This window comes from Rhinoderma darwinii, chromosome 3 (assembly GCF_050947455.1).
Source record: "Rhinoderma darwinii isolate aRhiDar2 chromosome 3, aRhiDar2.hap1, whole genome shotgun sequence".
Lineage (NCBI taxonomy): Eukaryota > Metazoa > Chordata > Amphibia > Anura > Rhinodermatidae > Rhinoderma > Rhinoderma darwinii.
The window spans coordinates 168,171,483-168,194,650 of NC_134689.1; the positions used below are offsets into that span (position 1 = coordinate 168,171,483).

At 39.6% G+C, this 23,168-nt stretch overlaps 1 protein-coding gene across 3 annotated transcripts in view; it reads left to right on the plus strand.

The window, feature by feature from the left end:
* The window catches only part of RPAP3 (RNA polymerase II associated protein 3), a 41,570-nt gene that overhangs the window by 14,121 nt on the left and 4,281 nt on the right, over nucleotides 1-23,168 (plus strand). For 2 of the 3 annotated variants that reach the window (XM_075857015.1, XM_075857016.1), the window contains exons 10-16: nucleotides 76-197; nucleotides 1,200-1,267; nucleotides 1,925-2,038; nucleotides 14,725-14,954; nucleotides 16,824-17,004; nucleotides 18,539-18,636; nucleotides 22,628-22,728. In XM_075857015.1, the coding sequence (XP_075713130.1) occupies nucleotides 76-197; nucleotides 1,200-1,267; nucleotides 1,925-2,038; nucleotides 14,725-14,954; nucleotides 16,824-17,004; nucleotides 18,539-18,636; nucleotides 22,628-22,728 (914 nt within the window). The remainder of the gene's footprint in view (nucleotides 1-75; nucleotides 198-1,199; nucleotides 1,268-1,924; nucleotides 2,039-14,724; nucleotides 14,955-16,823; nucleotides 17,005-18,538; nucleotides 18,637-22,627; nucleotides 22,729-23,168) is intronic. The other variant, XM_075857017.1, reaches the window with a different exon arrangement.

Sequence of the window (23,168 nt, forward strand, 5' to 3'; positions counted from 1 at the left end):
TCAATAGAAGACTGGACTCTAAATATAGACATTCAGAATGTGCAGAATGAATTTATTTGATTTTGTTTCTTTCAGATACATGGAAGCAGAAGAAGATTGCACACAAGCAATAGCTTTAGATACTTCTTATGGAAAAGCTTTTGCCAGACGAGGGACTGCAAAAGTAATGCTTGGAAAACTGGGGGAAGCAAAAGAAGGTGGAATTGTTTGCCCGCAGTGTTTAATACCCATTAGAATATGTGGTTATTCAGTAATAGTTACAGATATTATAAAATCGCCACATTCCCGATCACCCTTCACTGATAACAAAATGATTTTGACCAAATGACTGCATTACGTGAGGATCAAAGAAACACTTGAAAATCTCATAAAACCTACCAGAGTACAGTAAAATTATATATATATATATATATATATATATATATATATATATATATATATATATGGACAGAGACAACCCTGGGAAACAAAGGGCACTCGACTCAAGGGTTATAGTCAGTAGGGACCTCAGTATGTTTAATGAAAGAAACAGAATTACCATGGTTTCCAACAAGACATCCATAGTCCTAGAGAGATCAAGATCGGCTGCCTGATCACACTGAATATTGTTAGGGCACGTGTTACTACATCCTGGTGTTAGCCTAGATATCAGGCATATCTAAGCTAATCTTTAGGCATAAAGCGTAAAGTAAAAAGGAAAGAAATCCCTCAATACTTTAAAAAAAGAGAGAAAAGATAAATAAGAAAAGGAAAACAGTACAATAAAGTGAGCAAAAAAAATAAAAAATCGTGACAACCAATGTTGGTATTATGCTTTTTGTTTTTCACATTTTATTTTTCCGTTTTCCCTGTAATATAAATAAAAATACAATACCTATAAACATATATGTAGACATATTAATATACAAATCAAAAATATCAATTCTTTATTTGAAACAGCATAAAAACACATTGGCCATCAAGACCTACAAATGCACACAATTTAAAACGAATAATGTGGTGGTGGTTGGGGGACCACAGTACATGCAATCCTAAATCGCAGTAAAGATGAAGCATGGTAAAATAGTATGGTCAACAAAGTTATATCTTAAAATTTTTTTTTTTTAAAAAGACATGAGGTGCAAAGATCAAAAAAATGGTTCCAAAGTTAACTCCAGTGTTCATGTTCTTTTGTTTCTTTTATTTTATTTTTCTTGTAGATTTTGAGATGGTTTTAATACTCGAACCTGGAAATAAGCAGGCAGCATCAGAACTGGCCAAAATTGAGGTATGTACAGTGACATGCTACAACTTGGCGGGCTGTCGCTTTCTATAAATGATATAATGCATGTGAAATAAGCACTACCAGTGTACTGTGGGTGAAGTTACTGTATTTTGTACTGTGGGTGAAGTTACTGTATTTTGTACTGTGGGTGAAGTTACTGTATTTTGTACTGTGGGTGAAGTTACTGTATTCTGTACTGTGGGTGAAGTTACTGTATTCTGTACTGTGGGTGAAGTTACTGTACTCTGTACTGTGGGTGAAGATACTGTATTCTGTACTGTGGGTGAAGTTACTGTACTCTGTACTGTGGGTGAAGTTACTGTATTCTGTACTGTGGGTGAAGTTACTGTATTCTGTACTGTGGGTGAAGATACCATTTTTTCTACTGTGGGTGAAGTTACTGTATTTTCTACTATTGGTGAAGTTACTGTATTTTGAAACCTGTAAAAGTTACATTGCTTGACATACGGTTAGTGTGTGGAAATGAAGGAGACTTGCTAAAGAGATTTTTCTAAACTAAAATGACAAGGACATAAGTTAGGAGATAATAAGAATTGTTAGGACATGGCAGTAGTTTCAAAGATATTGCTTTTGTATCCCTTAAAAATCCACCAATAAATGTAGGCTACATATTTATATTCTTTTTTTATGTTTGTCTAGGAACTTAACGAAAAAGCTGCAAATGCAGATCAACATTCTTCAGATGAATGTAATGAACTCGATAAAAGGCGCATTATAAAGGCAATAGATAAACCTCCACATCTAAGGTCAACTGTAAGTGCATACTCCTTTATATTAAATATTTTATGTATACTATATTTATCACGTGCATTTTCACATGGTTTTTGTTTGCTATTAACCCCTTCCCGACATTTGTCGTATGGACACGTCATGGAAAGTTAGTGCTTCCCACATTTTGCTGTATCTATAAGACAAATGGTGGACAACGGCTCAGAAGCTGAGTCGGTGCCACCATCCCCGGGTGTCGGCTGCATGTTATAGGTGACACCCTGGGGTAATGGCGAGGACCGAAGTTTGCGCCAATCCCCGCCATTAACCCCTTAAGCGGTCAAAAGCGATTACTGCATTTAAGGTGTTTGCAGCTCATCGGCACCCCGGCAATGAAATTGCCGGGGTGCCGGTGGCTGCAGAGGCAACCGGATGCCTAACACTGGCCTCCCGGTATGCCTAGTGCAGAAGACATTCAGGCCCCCGACCGGAGGCGGGGCCTAAAAGGCTTCCGTAGCCACCGGCAAGATGGTGCCGGATCAGGAGCTGAGCCGGCGTCATCAGCAGTGGACATCCACCTGTAACGGCCGTATTTAGGTTGGTAGCAGATCGGCAGCCCTGCCATGCTATAGCAAACCTGCCGGCTGCTGCTGTGACAACAGGAGGCCTAACAATGGCCTCCTCCTCTGCCATTACTGAAGCCGATTAGGCCCCGCCTGGAGGCGAAGCCTAATCGGCCTGCTGTCTGTAAATGACTGACAGATGTAATATATTGCACTACATAGGTAGTGCAATGTGTTAGAAAAATAATCTGACAGTTGGACCTTCAAGTCCCCTAGTGGGACTAAAGAAAAGTGTAAAAAAAGTGAAAAAAAAAAAAAGTTGTAAAAAATATAATAAAAGTTTCAAGTAATAATATAAAACACAATTGCCCTTTTTCCCTTATCAAGTCCTTTATTATTGGAAAAAAATAAATAAACCATACATAGTTGGTATCGCCGCATCCGTAAAGGCCAGAACTATAAAAATGTTATTTATTCCATGTGGTGAACGGCGTAAAAAAAAACTTCATAAACAATGCCAGAATTTCATTTTTTTGGTCACTTTGCCCCACAAATATTGGAATAAAAAGTTGCATGTATCCAAAAATGGTACCTATAAAAACTATTGCTCGCCTTGCAAAAAAACAAGCCCCCATACAGCTCCGTCAACGAAAAAATTAAAAAGTTATGGCTCTCGCAACATGGCGACAGAAAACATACATTCTTTTAACAAAAGTTATTGTGCAAAAAAGTTGTTAAATATAAAAAAGTGCTATAAGTTTGGTATCGCCGGAATCGTACTTGCTCACAGAATAAAGTTAACGTAACTTATAACGCAAAAAAAACGTTGTCAGAATTGCTGGTTTTTGGTCACCTTGCCTCCCAAAAAATAGGCTAAAAAGTGATCAAAAAGTCGCATGTACCCCAAAATGGTTACAATAATAACTAAAGCCCTCATACCACTACGTCTATGAAAAAATAAAATTCGTTAAAGAGAACCTTTCACCTCCCCAAACGTGCAGCATTTTATAGGAAAGGCTTCACAAACACGGTCCCACGTTATTTACATATCGGTGCCGTTATATTTGGCGCCCAATATGTCAATGGGGCGATTCTAACTAACTAAAAGGCCAGGGGGCTTGATGTATTCTCTCTGACACTGTCCAATCAGCTGCGGACATCATCTGGGCGGCTTGCACTGTGTTCCCTCCCGCGGGAACACACACAGATTTGGTGGCTGTGCAGCAGATAGTGTGGGTGCGCCCGGACGCGCCCTTACGCATGCTCACACGACTGTTCGCTCGCACATCGACGTCACCACGGAATGAGAAGAGACGAGGAGAAGAAGCAGAGACGAGAAGGAGACAACATAGAGATCTACTTACATCCGCCGATGTGCGCGCGAGCGGCGGTGCGCGTCCACGCTATCTGCAGCACAACAACCAATTCTGCGTGTTCTCGTGGGAGAGAACACAGCGCAAGCCACCCTGACACTGTCCGCAGCTGGTTGGACAGTGTCAGAGCGAAGACATCACACCCCCTTGCCTTTTATTTAGTTAGAAACGCCCTATTGACAGTTCAGGGGCTTATATACATATCGGGCACCAAATATAACGGCACCGGTGTGTAATAACGGAGGGAGTTAGAAAAATAATTTTCCGTGAGACAATGTTTGTGAAGCCTTTCCTATAACATTCTGCACTCAGCTGCACATGTTTGGGGAGGTGAAAGGTTCTCTTTAAGGCTCCAATAAATCAGGAAAGAAAGAATATGCAGTTGTTCAGGTACGAGGGGAACATTTCTTCTGTTTCAATAGGCGATTTATCAAGGCCCTAAAATTAGGGAACAAGGAAGGGTAGGACCCAAACATATCTGCTGGAAGCGAGGGTGCCCGTATTATACCAGGAAAACACTTTCCCAGTAAAATTCCACAAACTGCAAAGGTGCAGCGTGTGGACCAAAAGGGGGATAAGAAAGGACATTTATCAGTGCGACACTGGCCTGTGCAGAAAGGATTGCTTCACAGCATAACACACATCTATGGATTATTTTTCCCCATTATTATACCACCTGACTATGCCCCTGATGTACTCTTCCCACTTGCATGTACCCCCACATTATAAACTGAAATACCAGTAAAACTCCAAAAAATCTTCTACCAAGCAAAATCCACGCTCCAGAAGCAAAATGGCGCTGCCTCCCTACTGAGCCCTACAGTGTGCCCAAACAGAGGTTTACTTCCACATATATGGCATCGCCATACCCGGGAGAAACCTTTTAACAATTTTTGGGATGTGTGTCTCCAGTGGCATAAGCTGGGCACGACATATTTGCCTCTAAAATGGCATATATAGGGAAAAATTTTTATTTTTACTTTGCACCATCTGCAGCGCGATCATTCCTGGAAAAGACCTGTGGGGTGAAAATGCTCTCTACACCCCTTAATAAATTCCTTGAGGGGTGTAGTTACCAAAATGGAGTCACTTATCAGGGGTTTCTTTTATTATTTCACATCAGAGCCTCTGCAATTGTGAACCAATTCTGTGTAAGTCGCCAAATTAGGCAACTGACTTCGCATGGTACGCTCTCACTCCTGAGCCCTGTCGATAGTCCAGGCAAAAGATTAGGGTCACATGTAGGGTGTTTCTAAAACCGGGAAACACAGCATAATAATTAGAGAGCTGTCTTATTATGGTGGCACATGCTGGGCACCACATATTGGCATATCTATGCAAAAAAATAATATTTTCACTCTGCAACATCGAGTGCACACTAATTTCTTCAAAGCACCCGTGGTGTTAACATGCTCACTACATCCCTAGGTGAATACCTTGAGAGGTATAGTTTCCAAAATGGGGTCACTTCTGGGGGGTTTCTACTGTTTTGGTCCCACAGGGGCTTTGCAAAATCCAGCAAAATCTGCACTCCAAAAGCCAAATGGGGCTCCTTCCCTTCTGAGCCCTACTGTGTGCCTAAAGAGCAGTTTATGACCTCACATGGGATATTTACATACTCTAGAGGATTTGCTTTACATATGTTGGGGTTCCTTTTTTCCTTTATTTGTTGAGAAAATGAAAAATTTTGAGCTAAAGCTACGTCTTATTGAAGAAAAAGGATTTTTTTTATTTTCACTGCCCAATCCTAATAAAATCTATGAAACACCTGTGGGGTCAAAATGCTCACTACACCCCAAGATGAATTCCTCAAGGGGTGTAGTTTCCTAAATGGAGTCAGTTTTTGGGCGTTTCCACGGTTTTGGGGCTTTGCAAATGCGACATGGCCTCCGCAAACCATTCCTGCTAAATTTGAGCTCCTAAAGCCAAATAGCGCTCTTTCTCTTCTGAGCCCTGCCGTGTTTCCAAACAGCCGTTTATGAGCACATGTGGGGTATTGTTTTACTCGGGAGAAATTGCTTTTCAAATGTTGTGGTGATTTTTCTCCTTTAGTTCTTATGGGAATTTAAAAAAAATAGCTAAACCTACGTTTTATTGGAAAAAATTTAGATTTTTATTTTCACGGCCTACTTCCAATAATTTCTGCAAAAAACCTGTGCGGTCAAAATGCTCACTATACCCCTAGATAATTTCCTCAAGGGGTGTAGTTTCCAAAATGGGGTCACTTGTGGGGGGGTGTCCACTGTTTTGGCATCACAAGAGCCCTTCAAATCTGACATGCCTAAAATATATTCTCATGAAAAGGAGGCCACAAAATCCACTAGGTGCTCCTTTGCTTCTGAGGCCGGTGCTTCAGTCCAGTAGCAAACTAGGGCCACATGTGGGATATTTCTAAAAACCTGGGCAATTAATATTGAGTTGCGTTTCTCTTGTAAAACCTTCTGTTACAAAAAAAATGGATAATAAAATGAATTTCTGCAAAAAAAAAAAAATGACATTTGTCAATTTCACCTCTACTTTGCTTTAATTCCTGTGAAAAGTCTAAATGGTTAAGAAACTTTCTAAATGCTGTTTTAAATACTTTGAGGGCGCAGTTTTTAAGATGGGGTGATTTATTGGGGGTTTCTAATATATAAGGCCCTCAAAGCCACTTCACAACTGAAATTTTCTTGAAAACGTGAGAAATTGCAGCTAAAGTTCTAAGCGTTGGAACGTCCTAGAAAAATAAAAGGATGTTAAAAAACAATGTCAATCTAAAGTAGACATATGGGGATTTTAATTGGCAACTATTTTGTGTGGTATAACTGCCTGCCTCATAAGCAGATACATAGAAATTTTAAAAAAAATTCACATTTTTGCAATTTTTCACAAAATTTTGGTTTTTTTCACAATTAAATACTGAATGCATCAAGCAAATTTTGCCAGTAACATAAAGTCCAATGTTTCACGAGAAAAAAAAGTCAGACTCGCTTGGATAAGTAAAAGCATTCCGAAGTTATTACCACATAAAGTGAAACACGTCAGATTTGAAAAATGAGGCTATGTCAGGAAGGTCAAAAGTGGCCAAAGAGGTTAACCCCTTCCCGCACCTTGACGTAACTACACGTCAAGATGAGCAGTAACTATGCGCACCTCATCGTGCAGTTACGTCTGTAATTTGACAGTTAACCGCCGCGAGGCGCTACACCGCAACGGCGGTTAACTGTGCAGGGTGTCTGCCCTGCATTCTCCGTTGCCGATCAGCAGCTCATAGCCGCTGATTTCGGCAGTTAACCCCTTCGATGCGGCGGTCGATTGTTATCGCCGCATTTAAGGAGTTTAGCGGTGATCAGCAGCCCCCACGTGAAATCACGGGGGCTGGCGATGGTACCCATGGCGACTGGACGCCAGACCATGGCGTCCGGGCTGCCATGTACAGAAGCCTACGAGGCTGGTCCTCCGAGGCTTCCTGTCAGAGTGACTGTCACGCCACAATGACAGTTGGAATGCATTACACTACGTAGGTAGTGTAATGTGTTACAGCAGCGATCAGAGCTGCAAGTCTCAGTGTCCAATAGTGGGACAAGTAAAAAAAGGAAAAAAGATAATAAAAATGTTTTTATAAGAGTTTAAAAATAAGTTATAAGTTACATCCACAAAAAATGCTTTTTTTCCCTATAATAAGTCTTTTATTATAGGAAAAAAATGAACACGTTAAAAGTACACATATTTGGTATCACCGCGTTCATATGACCCAAACTATAAAACTATAATGTTATTTTTCCCGCACGGTGAACACCGCAATAAAAAAAGGTAAAAAACAATGCCAGAATCACTATTTTTTGGTCACCACCCCTCCCAAAATATACAATAAAAAGTCATCAAAAAGTCGCATGTACGCCAAAATAGCAAAAAACAAGCCCTTACACAGCTTTTTTGACTGAAACAAAAAAGTTATGGCTCTCAGAATATGGTGACACAAAAAATAAATTATTTTATTTAAAAAAAAGTGATTTTATTGCGCAAACTCTGCAAAATGTAAAAAAACCTATATACATTTGGTATCGCCATAATCGTATCGATCCGCAGCATAAAGTAAAATTGTCATTCATAGCGGCATGGCGAACGCCATAAAAAAAAAGAGAATAAAAACCGTTGTCAGAATTGCTGTTTTTTCGTCACCTTGCTTGCCATAAAATGGAATGAAAAGTGATAAAAAAAAACACATGTACCCGAAAATGGTACCAATGAAAACTACAGATTGTCCCGCAACAAATAAGCCCTCACACAGCTCCGGTGAAGAAAAAATAAAAAAGTTCTGGCTCTCAGAATATGGCGATGCAAAATGTGCAGAGTGTTCCAAAAGCGGATAAGATTGGGCACCATTTATCAGCGCGAGAACCGGGCACATATCTGCGGATTATTATTTATTTACCCCATTATTATACCCTCTTATTATACCCCTGATGTATTCTGCCCAGTTTACATATGCCCCCACATTATAAACTGAAATACCAGCAAAACGCCAAACAGAACTAGTACCAAGCAAAATCTGCGCTCCAAATACCGCCCCCTCCCTTCTGAGCCCTGCAGCGTGCCCAAACAGCAGTTTACGCCCACAGATCTGGCATCGCCATACCCGGAAGAACCCGATTAATATTTTATGAGGTATTTCTCTTCAGTGACACAAACTGGGCACAACATATTGTGCACTCAAATGTCAGATCAGTGGAAAATTTTAATTTTTACTCCGCACCACCCATTGCGCATTAACCCCTTCGTGCACCACGACTTAATAGCATGTCGTGGTGTGCGGGGGGGAATGCATGGAGCGGGCTCACGCGCTGAGCCCGTGCCAAATACCGGGTGTCAGCTGTGTATTACAGCTGACACCCAGGACTAACTGACAGGAACAGCGATCGCGCTGTTACAGGAGCTTGTAAAAATGACAATATACTGCAATACATTAGTATTGCAGTGTATTGTACCAGTGATCTAATGATCACTGGTTCAAGTCCCCTAGGGGGACTAATAAAATGTGTGAAAAAAAAAAGGAAATAAAGTTATTCGTGAAAAAAATTAAATAAATATTCCAAAAGAAAACCCTTTCCCAATTCTTTCACTAAAGCAATGCAAAAAATACACAAAATTGGTATCGCTGCATCCGTAGAAGTCCGAAACAATTACAATATACTATTATTTCACTCACACTGTGAACGTTGTAAATAATAAGGAATTTAAAATGCCAAAATTGCTGTTTTTTGGTCACCTGAGCTCTAAATAAATGTTAATAAAAAGTGCTCAAAAGGTTGTACGTAACAAAAAATGGTACCAATAAAAACTACAGTAGGTCCCACAAGAAATGAGGCCTCACACCACGTTATTGACGGAAAAATATAAACTTTATGGCTCCTGGAATGCGGGGAGTGAAAAACGAAAATAAAAAAGCGAAAATTGTATCAGTCCAGAAAGGGTTAATTAATTTCTAATAAAAAAGCATTTATGACCACATGTGGGGTATAGTGGTACTCGGGAGAAATTGCTTTACAAATGTTGGGGTGCTTTTTCCTCCTTTTATTCTTTGGGAAAATTCAAAAATTCAACATTTTAGTGGGAATAATGTTGATATTAATTTTCACTGCCTAATTGTAATAAATTCTGAAAAAGACCTGTGGGGTCTAAATGCTCACTATACCCCTATATAGATTCCTTAAGTGGTGTAGTTTCCCAAATGGGGTCACTTTTGGGGTATTTTCACTGTTTTGGTCTCTCAGGGGCTTTGCAAATGCGACATGACACCCAAAAACTATTCCAGCTGAATCTTCGCTCCAAAAGCCAAATAGCGCTTTTGGGTGGTTTCCACGGTTTTCGTCCCTCCAGTTCATTGCAAACGTGTCACGACACTGAAAATGAATCCAGCAAAATCGGCGCTCCAGAATCCAAATGACGCTCCTTCCCTTCTGAGCCCTGGTGTGGGTCCAAACAGCAGTTTATTACAACATTTGGGGTATTGCCGTAATCAGGAGAAATTGCTTTACAAATGCTGGGGTGTTAATTCTCCTTTCTGCCTTGTGAAAATCAAAAATGTCTATATTTTTTTCAGAAAAAAGTGTAGATTTTAATCTTCACAGACTAATTCATATAAATTTAGCATAAAAACTGTGAGGTCAAAATTCTAACTATACCCCTAGATAAATTCATTGAGGGGTGTAGTTTCCAAAATGGGCTCAGTTTTATTTCTTTTTTTACTGTTTTGGCACCACAAGACCTTTTTAAACCTGACATGGTGTCTAAAATATATATTTTTTTAAAAAAGGCCCCAAAATCCTCTAGGTGCTCCTTTGCTTCTGAGGCCGGTGCTTCAGTCCATAAGCACACTAGGACCACATGTGGGATATTTCTACAAACTGCACAATCTGGGCAATATATATTTATTTACATTTCTCGTGTAAAACCTTCAGTGTTACAGGAAAAAATGTATTACAAATGAATTTTGACAAAAAGAAATTAAATTCGTAAATTTCACCTCTACATTGCTTTATTTCCTGAGAAACGCCTATGGGGTTAAAACACTTTCTGAATGCTGTTTTGGATACTTTGAGGGGTGAAGTTTTCAAAATGGGGTGAGTTATGGGATCTTTCTAATATATAAGGACCTCGAAGCCGCTTCAGAACTGAACTGGTTCCTGAAAAAATGGGCTTTTGAAATTTTCTTGAAAATATGAGAAATTGCTTCTAAAGTTCTAAGCCTTGTAACGTCCTAGAAAAATGAATGTTAAAAAAACTATATATAAAGTAGACATATGGAATATATGAAATAGTAACTATTTTGTGTGGTATTACTATCTGTCTTACAAGCAGATACATTTAATTTTAGAAAAATTAAAATTTTTGCAAAATGTAGAAAAAATTTTCACACATAATTGTAAAATGTATCGACCACATTTTTTTACTAACATGAAGTACAATATGTCACTAGAAAACAATCTCAGAATCACTTGGATAGGTAAAAGCATTCCCAAGTTATTTACTTTTTTACTAGTCCCACTAGGGGACTTCACTATGCGATTATAATACACTGCAATACCTCTGTAAAACGGCATGACCTAGCAGGCATTCACTACAGGCAGACCTGGGGGCCTTTATTAGGCCCCCGGCTGCCATCGAAGACACAGACACTCGGCGATCTTCTCGCCGGGTGTCGGTAGGATGAGAGGGAGCTCCCTCCCTCTCTCCAAAACAACTCGGATGCGGCGCTCGCTATTGAGCGCCGCATCTGAGGGGTTAAACGGGTGAGATCGATACTAATATCTATCTCACACGTTCAAGCAGGGATGCCCCCAGCCCTCACATACCTCTGGCAGCTGAGAGCAGAGAGATTCAACGGCTCCCTGCTCTGTTTTTTTATTCCGATGCAGCGCCGTAAAAAGGCTTATGCATCAGAATAAAGCCCATTAGTGGCCAACACTAATGGGGTGGTCACTAACGGGTTAAGCTGTCTGGGTAAATGCTGAAATCCCCTTTTCTATCAGGTTTTGTTTTTTTTTTTGTTTTTTTTTACTAGTAAGTGATTCCTTTCTTTATTAAATTTACGAATTTAATTTCTAGGAGTTTATTGTCTACTTAACCACCTCAGGAGATTTTTTTTCTGGTCCTTTGTGGGACAATCACTGTTTTCACCATTCATTCCGCATTTCCGCCGATGCTGTGCCTGGCTTTCTAATTTAGCCCCCCGCTTGTGTCTAGCTGCAGTTATTTCCTTTGTTTTTTGCTCTTCCCCAGTCTTTCAGGTGTCACTTTTCAGCCTATGGCCACCCTCCTCATATCATCTCTTGATTGGAGGGAGACCTTCTCGGGTGTTGTGCTTCGGGGGCAGGGCTTGTCCTTAGAACGCTGGTGTATTCTCCTGAGCCGGGACCATTTTCAAAAAGGACTTGAGGACTTCAGTTCGGCTGCAGATTATTTTCTGAAGCCATCCTTCTGTCCTCATCCAAAGGAGTACACGGCTCCAAAAGTTTGGTCGCCAGCCTTTTGGCTGTATTGTTTGTTCTTGTTACTTCCCCAGGAGTTTGTTTTCTTCTTCAGACATTGCTGCTAGTTTATTTTCCCTCTTCTGTCATGTTTTCTCCTCAGGTGGATGCTACCAAGCAGCTTATACAGACTGGCAAGGCTTATTTTCCTTTGAACAATACTTTGTTCTACCTCTCGCGATAGAGTCGGGGTGCCTTGGACAGGTCTTGTACCTCGTCAAGCTCTTTCCAGGAGGATCCCGTTGTAGTCTTCAATGATGTTGTTGCCTCCAATGTGAATCAATCTCTTGCCTCACATCTATCTTCTGACTCATATTCGGAGTCAGAGCAGGAATCGCAGTCGTCAGTTGCTATGCAGGTGTTAATACGTGCGGTCAGAGACATCTTTTATGTAAATGATGACCCCCATCTCCCCTTCTCAGGAAGAGGCACCCTTACAGCGCCAGCGCGCCACAGGCTATGTTTACAAAACCATATCGAATTGATACTTAGTTTCCTTTTCTGGAGGATTAGTCTCATTGTGGTCTGTTTCTTCCTCTGAATCCGCCTATATATAGGCGATCAAGGATTACTACTACTTCTCTGGCTGATGAGGCTTCATGCCAATGAGCACAGCAGAGTCCGGCAATCCAAGAAGTGACCTGCATTGTACGTGGTTTCTCGGATCCTGCTGTCGGTGGAGCAGCATATTCCAGCAATGTCGGCAGTCCACATACCATTGGGCCGCAGACTTTATAAGCCGAGAAAGATTAGATCTGGGAGAGTGGTTCCTTCATCTAAGCATATTTCATTAACTATGCCAGAGGTAAGTATATCCGGAGATGGATCGTTTTACATCCCATCTCAATCACAAGGTTCCAACCGACATGGCCAAGGCACGATATCCCAGGGCCATTTAGGTCGGCGCGCCCTTCACTCGAGTTTTCTCCCCTGTATCTCTCTCCTCCTTTTTCACTCTTGCCCAGAGTGCTCAAAAGAAGCCGTGCATGTGTTAATCTTTTTTTTTTTTTTTTTAAGGCACATTTTTCAACTTTACTAGTACTGATCGGAAAAAAAAAAAATGATGCACATCATGATAAAAGAAAAAAGGATCATGATGAATCCTGTAAAAGAACTGATTGAAACATACTCTTTCGCATCCCTTTGAGTGCTGAAATACTTAAAAGGATTTATCATTGAAAAATTATTTTTGTAAAAAAACAAAACGAAAAGCAACTTTAAAACAATATTTTTTTTTTAACTCGTTTTATTGAACTCAAAGCTTGCAATAAAGAATATATAATGTAACATTGTATCAGACATCAATGAATTTAGAATGATTACATATTAGTCAGGTCATCGTTCGTACAATACCGAGTACATTTCAGGCAGTATGTCCGACCCACACGTCGACAAAGTATTTATATGACATAAGTCGAGTTAAGTCCATATACAGACACGCATAAGAAAGGTGCAAAAATAATAAAGTACAATACGTAAACATTTCTATCACTCCCCACCCTCCCCTGTCAGTCTATGTAAGAAAGAGTGCATAGTATTTCCCGGGTCTAAGGTCGTAGAGGAGGAGAGCCAACCATCCCAAATTTTCCAAAACTTGTGGCAACATTTCCTATTACTGTAAGCTTTTCTCTCAAATGGGATGACATTAATTAACCAGAGATTTCCATTGTGTAAGCGTGGGAGGCCTATCCGCCATCCATCTCAAGGCTATAGCTTTCCTAGCCAGAAACAAAGTCTCCCTAATAAATATACGATTGTGAAATGGCCAACTCTCCTCCTGCATCAGTCCCAACAGACAAATTTCCGGGGTGTTTGGTATAGGCGCCGATACAATCCCATTCAAGACCTCAAGTACCCCGTCCCAGAAACTTTAAAACAATATTAAGAAAAATTATATTTACATTTCACAGTTTGCATATAATCTCCATAAAATGCTTATCACTGTAGAGTGTAGAGTTTAGGGTGCTGTATGCCATATCTGCAGTCTCTGACTTTCCTTCAGGAAATTGAAGACAGATTTTGACCTGCATGCACTTTTGCAGCGGTTTTCGCAGCGGTTTTAGCCCGCGGGCAAAAAACGCAGCAAACAACACTTTTTCTGCCTCTTATTGATTTCAATGGAAGGTCAGAGGTGGGACATGATGCTTTCTTTTTTTTTTTTTCCTTCGAGCCGCTAAAAGTTGCCCAGTGAAATCAATGGGAGTCGATTTTGGATATTTTTTGGCCCTGATTCAGACATGGTTTCCGCGTCAAATTCAGCACCAAAGAACTCTGTGTGAACTGGGCCTTCGTTTTCTAGTGGCACTGCTGATTGGAGGAGAGCTGCTTACTGACAAGTTTCCCCCTCAAATTCCTTCCACACGTCCTTCTCAAAGAGACTGAGGAAGCGGCAAATCGCACGGGAGGAGCTGAATAGTGAGCGCCTGTTGTCCTTACTTCTCATAGTCATCTTTTAGATGTATATATGTCATTTGACAGGGGCACTTTAAACCAGACATTATATAGTAAGCTGATGTAGGGTGAGCACTGCAGCACAGAGCATTAGAGCTCAACTAATCGGTTAGACACGTGTCTGTCAACAAATTTGTCCACTGTACCGAATAGCCTCTATCGGAAATTGTGAAAACGGCTCTGGGCTGTAATACAGGCTGTAACTCATGACTAAGTTTACGTGTGTATACCTCTGACGTACACTGCAAACACAGCGTGAGCATAGCATTAGCTCTTTAATTTGTCTATCTGTACAGATAAAATACATATGATATTATGCCATTTGGTTGATTTAGAAACCGTTGAGGAGAATGGAAATTGAAGAGATTGGAGGTGTATTCTTAACGCCAGTGGAAGTTTTAACTGAATCTTCTGATACTGGTAATGTGAATGTCTTGATCCAACCTGAGGACCCCACAAAAGGTAAAGAAGACTTGATTTCTAAAGAGCCAGTTTCTATTTACCCAGAAGCCCCCAGGGCAAAGATGTTGAAGATTGAGGAAATCTGTGACTTCCCAACAACTCCGTAAGTCCTCACATAAACTAGATTGTGCATTATACGAATGTTTCTTAGTAGTTAAGATGCATTTTTTTTTATCCCTTAATTAAAGCGTTAGTCCCTAACCAGTTTTCTTAGTCCAGTGTTAGCTAAAAAAAGAGCAGATATGAATGTGGTCGTTCAAACAATATATCCTAGGCTGGACACATCCCTTTGCTATGGTGACTCGCAAATTATTTGCTTTTGCTGTGACGTGTCATCCATAGTTGCATCCAGTCCTTGGCTTTGGCAGTCACATGATGCGGCACTGGGCAACGTATCACTGCCCAGTGGTGGCAAAAGAAAATGGTGAGATTCCAGTGAACGGCAGTGTGGAAACTTCGTATATTAGGACGTTTTTAAAAGATTTTGTATATAAAGTACTTTTTAGGGGTTTTTGGAAAATCCCCTTTAGCGTATGTTCACACGGCTTATTTTCGGCAGTTTTTTGGCCATAAACGGCCGAATAATCGGAAGCAGAACGCCTCCAAAAATCTGCCCATGATTTCAATGGGAACAACGGCATTCTGTTCCGTCGGCGCGTTTTTTTACGTGACCGTTTTGAAAAACGGCCGCATAAAAAAAGAACGCCGCGAAAAAGTAGTGCATGTCACTTCTTGAGCCGTTTTTGGATGTAAAAAACACAAGTTTGATTTTAAAAATGGCTGAAATTCAGGAGCTATTTTCCCTTGAAAACAACTCTGTTTTCAGATGTTTTTTAGTAAGCGTGTGAACATACCCTTAAAGTGTCTTCAGTCCAGCTCTTCACTAGAAGTTTTCTAGTTTTCTGCAAATAAAGGATAATACTAGGTTTCAACTTATTATTATCCTTTGCAACTTTATAATATAAATTGTGTCAATACCATTTTCAAAATCTCTGTTTGCTGCCAGCTATGGCTCTGTTCACATCTGTGTCAGATGCTCCATTAGGTGCCTCCGTCACAGATTAGGTAAAAAAAAAAAATCCCAAGAGCAGCCTGACAGACCATTAGATAGTATTAGGCTATTATAAGACATATTGGATAACCGTTGTTTTTTTCATGCATCATAGAGAGAATATTCCTATAATTTGTAATCGGATTTATTTTTTTTTTTAATTAAATGTGAATATTTTTAGAACACTATTTTTGGATTTGTAGTAGATTGTATAATTGCCACAATAGAACAACTTGAAAGTCATCCGCATGGATCATCCATTTAATTAAATCCAATTATGCTGCTGTGTAGTCTGGGATTTTGCTTTGATGTTCAGGAATGCCCCTTTTATAATGAAAATGACTGCGCTTTTATTAGACACAAAAGCTATAGAAATTGCAAGTCTGAGTTCTACATTTAGATTGTATCTGAGACGTGTGTATTATTATGATCTTACATAGAAGTTGTTATAAATGAATATATTATTATTGCGTTACGTACATTACCAGATGTAGCTCATGAAAAGCACAGCTTGTTTACCAGAATCTCCCATTATTCCGTGGCCACTGAATCTCCACTCTTGTAGTCTTTATACGTAGTTCAGACAAGCTACAGGTATTGTGAGGGATTTCTTTATTATAGCTCTACAGCTGTCACTCTTCTAATATATGTATATAATAGCTATTGTTGTTTTCCATTTACAATAACAATGCCATCAAAGAATAAAATAAGCAAACTCATTTTTTTTATTTTTGAAGTATTTTTGGCACCTGCACATTAAGTTGGCTGCACACAATAAATACTTGAACACAGAGGAGGACATTTACTAAGACTGGCGCACCGTCCATAAAAGGTCCCAGTTATTGAAAACATTGCAGCGTGCGCCATATCCGGTTACTTTGTACAGTGTAAAATGTTATGGTTTGCTCTGGCTTCCTTTAGGAACAACTCCGATTACAGCATTCCAACTCCGGCCAGACCGGAAAAAATACAAACAGATCAGCCTGCGTTCTCTGCATCAGCAGATGGTGACGTTCCAGGCGTTCCTGCAAATTCATTTCAACTTGAGGCCGATATAAGAAGGCTGAAAGGGAACCCAGACATGTTATATACATACCTAAAAGTAAGGACTGGCTAAATATGTCTGCTGTTTCTTCTACTAATTTCTTCCAAAGTATGAAGGCGTTGGAGATGTTGTTTCCTTGATATTAGGATCTTCTTGCTAGATACCTTTATCATGTATAATAAAGTCACGTTCCGTGTTCCTGGCATCGTCACTCAGTGAAAGGAGGCATGATGCCAGGAATATGGCATGTGACCACTGAGCCCACTGATTGGGCTGCAGTGATCGCACTCTTGTAAACAAACACAATGTGAACCGCGTCAGCGCTTCATCGCCGGGGGGGGGAGAGAGGTACTTTTTTTTGTTTTTTGTTTTTAAAAAAAAAATCTTCACAAGTCGTATAACAACTTTACAGTATATGTATTGTTAAAAAAAAAAGCCACTTTAGATGTATACTAGATGATCAGCCAGGAATGTAACATCCGCATATCTTGGTGGTTTTTTTTTCTCTCCTCCCTTCTGCTGGTTTCTGTGACTGTCTCTTTTTGCTCACCATCTTTGCTGAGTGGACAGGCTCTTTCTGGTCTGATGTAAGAGATGCGCTGTGTGCTTTCAGACAGTCAGGTGTCTTTCCACTTATCCCAACACCTTTCCCCCCAAAACATGAGTCTCATATACACAGTGGGAAAGATACTTCAGCTGCATTTCCTTCCATCCTGACTAAAACGCACTATATTACTCTAGCCAGAAGGGAATGAGGAGCTTTCTGAACATTTACAGAGCCTACAGACCGGGAAGGGAGAACTACAGCTTGCTGGGAGGTGAAACATTCCACTTGACCCAATGAGATCTATTACAAAAGTTTCATGCATTCACATGCACTAGTGATTTATGCAAAATAAATTATAATAATAGGTAGATTTAAAACCTTATTTATATGAATGGAATTGTATTTCTAATAATAGAACATCGTCTGGCCAAAAGTATCTGGTCACCTTCCATCTCACCTATATGAGCTTGTTGGACATCCCATTCCAGAAGCATGGGTGGTAATATGGAGTTGAGCCCTTTTGTGGCAATAACAGCCTCCATTCTTCTGGGAAGACTTTCCACAAGATTTTGGAGTGTGTCTGTGGGGATTTGTGCCCTATTAATCCCAATTGTTTTCAATGGGGCTGAGTTCAGGGCTCTGTGCACGACACTTGAGTTCTACCAAACCAAATTCGGCACACCATGTCTTTATGGACCTTGCTTTGTGCACAAGGGCACAGTCATTATGGAGCAGCCAAGGGCCTTCCCCAAACTATTCCCACAAAGTTGCAAGCATACATTTGTCCAAAATGTGTTTGTAGTCTGTATCATTAACATTACCCTTTACGCAAAATGAGGGGCCTAGGCCAAACTCTGAAAAACCTGCCCCAATCCACCACCACATTTGTATTTTATGTACCTGTTTGCAATGGGTGTGGCTAAAACAGCAGAACTTAGTAATATTGAGGGGTGTCCACATACTTTTGGCCATATAGAGTATGTCTCCAAATGTAATCATATGCTTTTGAACTTATTTTATGTTTGTTTTATGTCTGATTTTTAGCAAATTGAACCCTCGCTTTACATCAAACTGTTTCATAAAGCTTTAGATCCAGATGTCTTCAATGAAATAGTAAAAATTCTACGGCTTAAATACATCGAGTAAGTAACGGTCAAATCAATGGTTTATTCCCCGACAGGTGAGAATTTATGATTTTGGGAAAACCCCTTCAACCCTTTAATGGTGGCAGGTGTTTTGGGCCTTTATGACCTGAGCAAGTGAATGTTTGCTTCTTAGTCCACCCAAAATGTTTTGTTTCTTTTTTTTTTTGCAAGACACATAGGACTTTCTTATTATTTAAAATTGGCGCGGATTTCAATTCATTTTGTATGTCACAAACGGGGGGGAAAAAATACAGTTTTTGCATCTTTTTCATGCTCTGTTTGAAGATACTTTAATCATTGAATGATATTTACACCAAAAATGAATCCTAATTCTCCCATGCATAGCAATGCCAAATAGGTGTACATTGTGTAGCTAATCACGTCGCTATAGCGCAGAGAACAAAAACCCTATTATGTATCTACCTCCCTAAGCTTTATATGGAGCATCTGTAGTTGGATGATAATCAACCAAGTACAGTCATTTTTTAGTAAAGGCGCAAAAGCAAATAGGACTGGGGTAGAACAGACTAAAATTGGTGGCCAGGGGTAATTATTTTATGTTTTGTTTAGTGTGCATCCTGCCTGACAGAACCATTGCGCCCATGCGAAACACGTTCATGTCAAGCAGTCTAAAATTTGTGCATGTGGGTTCTTAAAGGTGTATGCACTTCTTTTGGGGAAGGGGATATTTCCATTTTTTTTTTTTAAAGGACAATTTTTCATGTTCTTTTTTTCCCTCCCAGTCTTCCAAGTGCCATAACTTATGTATTTTTTTTTTATTTTTTTTTAGCAGGAGAGATTATCGAAAAACTAAAAGTTTTCTGGCGTTTTTTTTGTTTGTTTTTTTAACGTGACTCCCTGGGTGGGATCAACAATGTTATTTTAAACGCTTCCCAACGTATGACGTATATTTAGGCCATAACCGGGTAGGAGAAGTATGGAGCAGGCTCAGTGGCTGAGCCCGCTCGATACAATGCGGCGGTCGGCTGTATGTTACAGCCAAACTTCATTGTAACGAGTGGGATCGCGTTCATTTAACCAAATTAATAGGAGCCGGTCAGAAACACTATATATTGCAATACATTAGTATTGCAGTATATAGTGCAAGTGATTCAAGTCCCCTAGGGGACTTGTAAAAAAAATTGTAAAATAAAGTTTTTGTTAAAGTACAAAATATATTACACGTTTAAAAAAAAAAACTATTTTCCCCCAAAAGCATTGTAAAAACAAACATAATTGGTATCTCGCTTCCCGTAAAAGTCTGAACTATTACAATATGACATTATTAAACACGCGCGGTGAATGCCGTAAAAAACAAACAAATAAAAAGCATTTTAAATTCCAGGATTGCTGTTTTTTTGGTCACCTCATCTTCCACAAAACGTGTTCAAAAGCTCATATTTACCCCAACATGGTACCGTTAAAAACTGCAGCTCGTTCCACAAAAATAACACCGCTCAATTGACAAAAAAAATAATTTAATTATGGCTCTCAGAATGTGACGATACAAAATAAATATAAATTTTTACAATTACTTGTTTCCTTGTAAAAGTTGTAAAATATAAAAAAAAATCGATGTAAATTTGGCATCGCTGTAATCGTATTTACCTGCAGAATACAGTTATCATGTTTTAATTGCACGGTGAACGCCTTAAAAACGATGCACCGTTTTTTTCATATTCCACCCTACAAAGAATTTTTTTTCCCATTTCCTAGTAGATTATATGGTACAATAAATGGTGCTATGAAAAACTACAACTCGTCCCGCAAAAGTGGACGGAAAAAAATAAATGTTATGGCTTTTGGAAGGTGGGGAGGAAAAAATGAAAAACCTTAAAATTGGCTGCGGCAGGAAGGGGTTAATAGTTCTGACTTTTACAGGTGTGGCAATACCAATTATGTTTATTTTTTTATTGTTTAAGATATGTGAAAAGGTGTTTTTTTTCTTTACTTATTAATTTTTTTGTTAAAAACTTTATTAAAGTTATTTTATTTTTTTAGTCCCTTTAGATGACTTCTACAAGTAATCATACCATTTCATGTTTAATACACTGCAATACTTATGTATTGCAGTATTGTTTCATTTTAAAGGGCGTTAGTCAGCGCATTTTAGGCTAACAAACTATAGCGATAGGGACTCTCCAACATAATAAGTATACCGTGCAAGGCAGAATTAAAGTTATTTTAAACCCTGGTGCAAGCTTTATGCTCCACCTCACTGGTATGTACATATTCCTTTACCCTATTGCTAACTAGCAGTGCCAGCCGTTTGTTAGGCTAAAATGTGCTGACAGACTCATTGTAACGGTCTTCCATTGAGCATCTCTAATAGGAAATGGCAGACCAGGTGAACTTTAATATTGCATCACAGGGGGGGGGGGCAAAGGGGATGACGGAGGGGGCCCTTCCTCTCTTTCTAATGGCTTAGATGCCGCAATATCTAAGTGGTTACATCCAATCCTGGCCTTCAGAGTGAGGTGACAGGTGTAATATATAGCAGACGCCAGCAGCGTATGGAGCGGACTCCGCACCTTAGCCCGCTCCATACTTCTGCCATGTACAGTTAAGTCATTGGTCATTAAGGTCTAAACCCCTTTCTGCCCACACAACATTAATTAATGAGCTAATGCACCGGTCCTTGTGCCAGAAGCCTGTTCATTTGCGTCCTGTGTTTGATAGCACTCGCGGGCAATTGGCAGGATTGGGCTGTCACACTGACAGCCTGATCCTGTACTGTGACAGGAAAGTGGAATAATCACTTCCCTGTCACAAAAACCTATGATCACAGCGCTCCTATTCAGTTTAAAAATGCAGCTTCTGCATTCAGCAGTTGCTAAGGAATACTGTAACATTAGCAATGATGTCATAGGGATTCCCTGTGCAGAAAGGGATTGCAATCATGCAGAGAGCTGTGATTTGTATCTTCTCTGCATGTTGGTGTATACAGATCACTGATAACACGTAACAGCCAATTAGATCATTGTTATCAGTGATCTGCAAATGGGGACGGCATAGATAATGGGGTTCTCTGCTAACTTTTTGCACCCCGTAGTTAAAAAAAATTTTTTATAATTAAATGAGAAGTGGTCAAGACTTATATCTGTATTTATATGTCCTATGCTTGTGTATTAACATAAACAGTTAAAGGAGGTGAAGTTTGACTGAGCTGATGATATGCACAGTACAGTGCTGTAGTGGTCATGGTTATTGATCCGCATAGCAGCACAGTCTCCATGTTCAGGCTAACACAAATAGGAACATGTGGATTGTCCATTAACTTTGAATGGATACCAATAACAAGCGTGACATACTAACCAGAAAGTTCTTTTGAAATACCAGCATGTATAGATATAGCATTGTAAATCTTGAAAACTGGTAACTGTCCTTTTTAATATAAAATAAATTAAAGGAGCTTTCCAAAGGGAATCCGCCTACAATGTGAATTTAAGATCCCCCTAATGTTTCTATTTAAGGTAAATAAAGTCTTATCATTGGGGAGGAAAGAAGAACCATTGACGTTTCTTACCCTGAATTCTCTGTTCATTTCTCTAGCGCTATAGTGAGGTGTGTTCAACTAGCGGCCATGTGACCTGCACAGCTAGTCTTATCTACTACCTTTCCCATAATTCCTCTCTACAGTCTCCTACATTGCTGGGCTGAGACAGAGTGAATTCGCATACCACACAAAGACAGGCCAATGCGCGCTCCCGTGGAGTAAATAGTAGTGAACAGGCTTGTATTGTGAACTACTGCGCATGCTCGGCCTGGCACATACAGGGCCTTTATAACAAACCAACAGTAAGGTGCATGTCTAAGGTACTTTTCTTTTCATACACAATGTAAAAATAGTGATCACATGCAATTGGTAATGTTTATAACCGTTATTATTGAATTTATTGAGACATGGTCGTTGTTTGCTGCAAATCTTAAAGGGTATTCCAGAAATGTATAATTCTTATATGATTTTTTTGTATTTTCTTTTTCCTAGGAATGAGGACACAGATGCAGTGTTGGAAATTTTACAAACATTTTCTGAGCTTCGGCGGTTTGATATGGCAGTAATGTTTTTGTCAGAATTGGAAAAAGAAGGTACGTTCATGTAGTGAAAATATATGCTAAAATTTGGAGCATAAAATGTTAAACTTATACTGATAATTCATTTTGCTCATAGATGACCTTATTGTTACTATACTTAAAGATAGTAATTCAGTTCTGTTTAGAGTTTGTTGCCCCCAGCATCCAGCTCTCAATGATTACCTATAGAATATTGCCGATGATTTTTTTTTCAAGGTTTTTTTTTTTTTTCCCTGAGTCTAATACATTTTAGTGTCGAATCACTTCTAATAAAAATCCTCAACATAAGCTGCAAGTTTAAAAATCCACAGCATGCCCTAAAATCCACGCAGATTGTTTTCCACTGTGTTTTGTAAACCACATTTACCATAACAGCTTTTCAGTTCAGAAATGAACACTTGCTGCCAGGTTCCCGCACAGATAACAGCTGATTGTAGGACCCCCTATGATCAGCT